An 8,198-nucleotide genomic window follows, 5' to 3' on the forward strand; every position below is an offset into this window, starting at 1 on the left:
GTAGCTGTAGGTAGACATTGAAACCCCATGTTAGAGGCGATAGAAGAAGACTACATAATGTTACTCATTTGTTTCCTTTATAATCAATAAAGTAATCAATAAATTGTCAAGGAAGGCGGGAATCAGTGAAACTATCACACCTGTAAAAGGCACAAGAAATACTTTGACTGGCGAAATTGAACTTGTCCTTTTTGGTCTTCTCCATCGAGTACTCCGCAAGTTTCGAATTAGTTCCAGCCATCATGAATGAACCTGTATTTTGGCCAATATCTATTCCCAAACTTGCCCCCCAGTTGTTCTCAATAGAGGAGGTGCTGGAGCTGACCAGTTCCTCGCTGGACTGGTACAGGGAACTTGATATTTGTATGTTGCACTTTTGGCTGGGTCTCCAGTCCACCACAGATATGGGAAGCCTTTGCTTTGCCCCGTCCATGTAGGGGTTCATGCAAAGAATGCATGATTTATCCTTTCGCCTCCAGACATCTGTGTTAATGACAAAGGCTCCCTTGCGCTGCATCTTGGTCACATCGTATCCTTCTCCGGCAAGGTTGGACCCGGGGGCGAAGTTTGCTTCTGCACATTCATTCGGTTTACCTTTAGTGCATGACTGCACGATGGGCAGAAAGAGGTAAATAACAAGCCCAGCCCACATCTCTGTAAAATGGGTTGAAATAAGGTGTATGGATGCTCTTCTTTCCTTTGAAAAACATGAAAGTTTTTTTTTTTTTATTGGAATTTCACAAGGCATTATAAAATTATACATTCAGCAGTGAGAAAAATAACAGATTTAAACCCACGCACTCAAAATACACAATTATTATATAGATAATTACTCACATCCTGTCAACAAGAAAATAAAATGTAAAGTTTAAAAAATTTATTTGTATACTTCAATGTATTTTATCTCTTCCTATATGTCATTAGAAATCAATTGTGTATTGCCACGAGCATCTGGAGAGCAGAGTAATACTTTGATATAGTCTAAAACATTAAAATTATTAATATATATTCAAAACGTATAATGTAATGAAATTAAATTAAATTTGAAGTATTACCAAATGGAATTGTTGTAGTTTACCTGACACTTCTGAAGACCTTATATAATTCTTTTAAACTGTAGTCCCTAAAACAACTAACTCATTTTGAAATATTAACAAGACAGGATTTAACAGGATGACTTCTCATAACAGGATGGATGCCTTGTGCTGCAGGTTTTTTAATAACAGCGGGTTGTGCATTAAAAGGGATAATTATATTGTATAGTAGTTTGTTTTATTGAATTTGTGAGACAATTTAGTGGGTCTCGCCAGGGATTATAAGGAATAACAAAAAAAAAAAAAAAAAAAAATTTTATAATACATAATAATGTAATGCTTATTTCCTTTGCATTACATCATGGGCATGACAAGCTTAACCAGCAAGAAAAAAGCACTATGTTCTTTTAAGGGGGATGTAAAAGTCTCTTCTTACCTTCAGCTACTCTGTTTTGTCCGACGGGCGTTTGTGAATAATGTGTGAGAGGGGATGTGCATGACATATAAACCTAAGTTTGTGGGTGGGCTTTACCGTTATGTGCTACCAATAAAAAATACACACTCATCTGTCGTGGGTAAGTGAGGGTATACGCTTTTGAGTTCAGAGGAATTATGTGGTCTTGAATAGCCACTGCAGCGCTGAATATGCTCTGTGGTGAATTGGGGGGACTAGACAACATATCAGTGGAACATGTGAGCAATCATAGACACATTGACCTGTGCATTGTTAAAACATGGAGCATGCAGACCCTGACCGTAACACAAAATTAGTCAGATCACAACTTTACTAAATGTTAAATGTGCTTCAGTGTTAATGTTAGTCACATAGTTCCTCTTGTGGTATTAAACACTAGAGTCGACTAACCTCCTACACGGTTTTCACAGTTCAGCAACCTAAAAACCATGCATGACATGAATCACTTAATCTGCTGTTTTCATTGTTTTATTAACCACACAAATTAGCAAGCAACTACAAATCTGAAAATATAGTGAAATATAGAAAAACATTACACTTTATTTTGACATTGTACTAACTTTAAGTCATTTTTCAACTACATGACAACTAACTAACTCATTAATTTGCAACATATTAACCAACTCAGAGTATTGGTTGACTGTTTGGTTAGGGTTAGGATTGGAGTTCCAGTAAGCAGATAAGTTGACTTGTACTTGCAGTTACTTCAGGTCAGATGTCTGTTGGGGGACCATCACAATTAGTAGATATTAAGCAGACTGTCTACTATTGCCATGTAGTTGCAAAGTTACTTATAGTCAGTAGATTGCCTAAAGTGGACTATCGTAATTATTATATCAAAGATCTATATAAAGAAAACAAATACCAGTTATAAAATGCAAATGCTGACATGCAAAACACAAATTTGTATTTTTTATATAATTATTACAATTATATTTTTGATTTTTTTTTTTTTATATTTTTGTTGTGCTTTCACAAAATCTGGGATTTTCTTTTAGGATCACTGGTCTGACTGAACTGAAAGCGGCGCTCATTTAAAAGCACCCCCATTCCCACCAGCACATCTTTCGGGATGGGCAGGGCATGTCGTGACATGTATGCCTTCTCCAGATGGGAAGACATTGGAGAGCCCACGTAGTCTGTGCATTCGGAGCCAGCTAAACTAGGACCACAAGTTACATCAGTCTTGTAGTACAGCAAACCATGGTTGAGTGTACAGAAGTTGCTTTTTACGCCAGCTGTTAGTTGTATGTTGCACGCCCCCAGGAGGTCATCGTCCCACTTGTTGTCTCTATCCCACACCTCTAGCCTCAGACCGCCAAACTGAGAGAGAACGAAGCTGCCGAGATCAAACTTCCAGTTCCAGGTTGGTGAGTTTTGGTTCCAAATCACTGTTGTCTCCCCTAGAAAGACCTTGTGATTTCTCAGGACTTTGACATACCCATCAGTCTGTGTGAAGTAATCTCCATACAGACCGGTCGCCTTTGTCACAGTTACAGTAATTCGAGCAAGTCCGCGCTGTGTTGGGCAGCAGTTTGCTTGTACTCCAGGGCTGTTATGACAGCTGCACACACAGGGTTCCTTGGGGTTAGTTGCAACACCAGCCTTGCAAGGTGAGGAGCATTTCCTCCAAAGGGCCTTCTGCAGTATGTAGTCACGAATGGCCCTGCGTAATTGCCCATATTTTGGGTTCTTGACTGGCAGCAACATATGGAGGGGCTTGAGTGAAAAGGAAATCACATCTGGTGTCTCTGGCACTGTGGAGAGCCACTGAGTGTAAGCACCAGGGTCATTGCTGGCTGAGAAGAGAAGCTCAGTGTCTTGAGTGTGGCCACCAGTGATTTCAGTTAACCTTGTAAAAAAAAGAAAGAAAATGAATTAAGTATATTTTCTTTTGTTCATTAATATAATATAATATAATATAATATAATATAATATAATATAATATAATATAATATAATATAATATTGGGGTTATATTATATTATATTATATTATATTATATTATATTATATTATATTATATTATATTAATGAACAAAAGAAAATATACTACTGTTCAGTTTGGGGCAGGTAAGATTTAGATGTTTTAGAAAGAAGTCTTTATGCTCAGCATTTATTTGATCAAAAATACAGTAAAAACAGTAATATTGTGAAATATTATTACTTTTTTTAAGTAAATGTTTTCTATTTTATTATATATTAAAATGCAATTTATTTTTTGTGATGGCAAAGCTGAATTGTCAGCATCATTACTCTGAAAATTATTACAGTGATTAATTATTAAGATTAATACAATCTTCAGTGCACACGATCCTTCAGAAATCATTCTCATATGTTGATTTTTTACTCAAGAAACATTTTTTTATTATTATCAATGTCGTTGCATTTGTGCTGCTTAATATTTTGTGGTGGGATTCTTTAATGAATAAAAAGTTAACAAAAAGATCTACATCAATAATTGTAATCTTTTATAATATTATAAATGTCTTTACTGTCACTTTTGATCAATTTAATGCATCCTTGCTGAATAAAAGTTAATTTCTTTAAAAAAAAAATCTTTTGAACAGTATATATAACTAATATTTATATCAGATTATAATGTTTAGCCAACTAGTCTTTTATTCAGAGTCATGGTCTCATAAGCCAAAGCACAAACCTGTCACTAAAACTGTTTGCAAAACTGTGCGTGCTCAGTTTTTTGTCTTTGGCCTGTTTACAGTGTTGGTATGCTGTGTCTACACTGATCCTCATCTTTGCACTTGCAGATGCCTCGACGTTCAGACATGTTTTAACCTCATCCACACTGACGTCCTGTAGAGTAGCCATGCATTGTTTGACACTGGTCACAGATTGCACAGTTCCACCCATTTTCACCTTTAAGAACAATAGTGCGCAAGTGTCAAAATAAAAATATACCTTGCAGTATGTATAAGCATTTATATTTCTTTGGATTTACCTGGACAATGTAATGTGTGCCAAACTTTTCAACAAGTGACAAGTAGCTTTCTTTTGTTTGGTTGTCATACGTCTCTGGAAGGTTTGTGAATGCGTGGTTTAGTTCACGATGTAAAGGAGAGCGGCTGGCAATGCTGTAGCTGAAGACAATAGTTTATAGTTGCTGCACATTAAAATCTACATACAGTAAACAATAAACCATGATGCTCATCACAACAATTGACCTATATATATATATATATATATATATATATATATATATACACAGTAGTTAAAGACACTCAATATATATATTGAGTGTCTTTAACTACTGTGTAAGATTTAAAATAAGAATTTGATAAAATTAACTTATTGTGCATGCGTGTTTTTACATTGTACTAATATTTTAAAAAAAATACCTGCATGCAATTACAGCTGTAATTCATTTCTGTAATGACATTAACCCTTCCCAAACAAAACCTGTCTCTAACCCGTTTCCCACCTCAATAGCATCAAAAGTGTTTTGTAATACAATAAGTATATTGTACCTAACATTTAATATATTATTGTCTTATAATATATTAAGTCTTACCTGTAGTATTCGCAGGACGCAGACTGTTTGATGAAGCTGAACTTGTCCTTTTTGGTCTTCCTCATTGAATACTCAGCAAGTTTGGAGTCAGTTCCAGCCAACATCAGCGACATGTCATTCGCCACATTGCCTATTTTCAGGTCAGTTTTCCAGTTGTTCTCAACAGAGGATGTGCTGGAGCTGACCAGGGACTCGCTGGACTCATAAACGGAGCTGGATACTGAACTGCTGCACTTTTGGGTGGCCCTCCAGTAAACCACGGACACCGGGAGCTTCTGCTTTTTGTTCTGCATGAATGGGTTTTTGCACAGGTTACACGTGTTGTTCTTGAGCTCCCACTTACTCATGTCGATGACAAAAGTCCCCAGGCGTTGCATCTTAGTAATGTCGAAACCCTCTCCAGCCAAGTCAGATCCTGGTATAAAATCGGCATCTTGACACTCTGCTTCTTTACCCAGAAAGCATGCTGGGCTGGTTGGAGGAGGAAGGTGCAGAAGAAGCCCAGACCACAGGATAGCTAGAGGAATCATTGCGAATTTGGGTGTGTGATATTATCCTGCTGTGATATAGATAAATAAAAAATGAGGTTGAAAAAAAACCCTGATTATAATCACTGATTATTATGCACAATATTCATATTGTTAATCTGTCATTTTCATATAGTAAATGAATATAAAATCAGGGTATCACACACAAACACACATACATACATACATGTATATACATATGTTGGTCCTAAACAAAATCTTTGTGTGGGATTAGTGTATTCTTGACCCTTCATTATGTAGAAATGTACTAACTAAAAAATAAGTTTTCTGTTTATAATTAAACTTTTTGTATAGATAATAATAATAAGATTTTAGCATTTGATTTTTGATGGCTTACCAATTCACTATGATATTGTTAGCATGTAGAATCAGTATGGGGACGACAGAAGGATATTATTGAGCTTTCCACTTCAAATTCTAAAAAACTATGGAACACAATGAAGGCTGTTACTAATATGGAATCGAGTAGACCACATATGGTACAATCGATGATTTACAGAAGGCTACTGAACGATTAGTTTTATCTTCGGTTTCAAATTAATGATTTCTCTGATAAATGTAAATCTGTTATAGGCTCTCTGACAGATAATATGGGCACTAAATTAGTGGATAGTTCCAAGGCGAAATTACTATTTCATCAGTTATGCACAAAGAAATCAAAAGGACGTGATGGGATTTCTGCACGCCTTTTGACAACTTGTGCTGTAGAACTTACTCCAGTCTTTCAGCATTCACTGGACTCGCATAGAGTTCCTGCACTATGGATCTGTGATCACTTCAATTCCAAAAAAAGCCCCATCCGTCTGAGAATAATTATTATAGACCTGTAGCACTAACATCAATTGTAATGAAATGATTTGAGAAATATTGTTTCTTTAATGAAAAGTGAAGTAACCGAGTACGGACGATAGGAAGTATCACCCATTTAGTCCCTAAACATCTGGAGGACATATTTATATGCACGCCTTCTTTTATTGACTTTAGTTCAGCTTTTAACACTTTGCAACCACATTTATTACTGGAGAAATTGAAACAGATGGATGTAAATCCTTGTATTATAAAATGGTACTTTTCTTTTTTTAACGGGTTAAGGTTAATAAGATGATTTCTGACTCTCAATCTATCAGTACAGAAGTCCCTCAAGGGTGTGTGAGCTGAGCTCCCCATTTCTCTTCACACTGTACACAAATGGTTGTGTGAGCAAAAGCATTAACAATTACTTTGTGAAATTTAGTTACGATACTGCTATTCTTATTTTATTATATAAAAATCAAGACATCTCATTTTACCACTCTTTTATTAACCAGAAATTAACCAGTTTGTTGAGTGGTGTGATACAGAATAAACCTTTGGTATGGTAATTTGGCAGTACAGTTGAAATCCATCCATCATGGGCAGAATACAACCTTTTTATCTCCAGACCTTGTACGAAAAATCTATGCTGAGGGAGGCATACAAGATTCTGATACAACACACACCCTGAACTGTTAGTTTGAAATGTTGCCATCGGGTAGGAAATTAAAAATACCAAGTTGTCAATTAAAATGGTTTAAGAATTTGTTCATTTCTTCTGCAATTAAATAACACTAAGTACGTTGGGTTTTTTTTTAAATAGTTTTTTATAGGATTTATAGTTATGAATTATGGCTTTGTGATGGGACATATTTAGCTCATCTCTCTCTCTCTCTCTCTCTCTCTCTCTAATTTATGTGTAATATATGTTAATTAATAGTATTTTACTATTATGTTTTTTGAGCCCAAGTCAAATTTCCCTTTGGGACAATAAAGTATACCTTAACCTTAACCAATAACACTGTCAAAGCTTCATCATCATTAAAAAAAAAAACTTTTTTTTGTTTTACAGGAACAGAGGTCAGTATCAAAAAATATCTTTAAGTATTTATTTGCTTTCAGCAAATGCTCATTCACAGTGAAGTGAGTTTAGGCTGTTTTTCACTTACCTGGAAGGTCGCTGTAATCATAATCTGAGAGCCTCCCGCATGCAGATTGAGAGGTACTGTGCTGTGCTCATATTTATATCAAAACAAAGAGGTAATATGTCCTATCACTGGACAGGTTTGAGAACATTTTCACTTAGATGGTCACTGACTCATCATGTGTGAAATGTAGAGAAAAAATGAGTGAAAGGTTGGAACATGTGTAAAAGGTGTTGCTTGACTAAAGGATGTGGTTTGATTTCAGCAACACTTTATACTCACAATAACCATTATCATCTTTTTAATTGCAGAAACAGACATTCTGAATTATATGCAAAATTGAACAATCAAAGAAAGTAAGCTGATGCAAATCAAACTCTCACTTAAAACAGCCCTTCCTGCTGGTTGAGGTCTGCAAACAATGCAAATAGTAAGTTGATGCATGAACTATGCATGCATAATTCATGCTTTTTTAACCATAAATGTTGAAGTTTAAATGAATATGAATATATAAGGCAAATTCTATATCTATATTCAATTTAACTGTTTTTGCACCATTTTTAATGACCTGTTTTGTATTGATGAACTTTTGTATTGATTATATGCAAATACATGCATATAATACTCTGATAAATAAGCTCATCCTGATTGTGGTCTCTGTGGTCTTGCATCATGAC

General features: G+C 35.4%; 1 protein-coding gene across 3 annotated transcripts; it reads right to left on the reverse strand.

The window, feature by feature from the left end:
• Nucleotides 1-2,475: 2,475 nt before the first annotated feature.
• prf1.9 (perforin 1.9) lies at nucleotides 2,476-7,592 on the reverse strand. Of its 3 annotated transcripts, none has more exons than XM_079862572.1 (5): nucleotides 7,546-7,592; nucleotides 5,037-5,595; nucleotides 4,467-4,605; nucleotides 4,167-4,384; nucleotides 2,476-3,361 (listed from the first exon to the last, which is right to left on the reverse strand). In XM_079862572.1, exons 2-5 carry the CDS (start codon nucleotides 5,564-5,566, stop codon nucleotides 2,482-2,484), a joined length of 1,767 nt encoding a protein of 588 aa, XP_079718698.1. In that variant the 5' UTR covers nucleotides 5,567-5,595; nucleotides 7,546-7,592; the 3' UTR covers nucleotides 2,476-2,481. The 3 variants fall into 3 exon arrangements, with proteins under 3 accessions (XP_079718698.1, XP_079718699.1, XP_079718700.1); XM_079862573.1 differs by having other exon boundaries at nucleotides 5,037-5,592; nucleotides 7,546-7,576; XM_079862574.1 differs by lacking the exon at nucleotides 7,546-7,592 and having other exon boundaries at nucleotides 5,037-5,616.
• Nucleotides 7,593-8,198: the final 606 nt, after the last annotated feature.

This window comes from Squalius cephalus (assembly GCF_949319135.1).
Source record: "Squalius cephalus genome assembly, chromosome: 1".
Classification (NCBI taxonomy): domain Eukaryota; kingdom Metazoa; phylum Chordata; class Actinopteri; order Cypriniformes; family Leuciscidae; genus Squalius; species Squalius cephalus.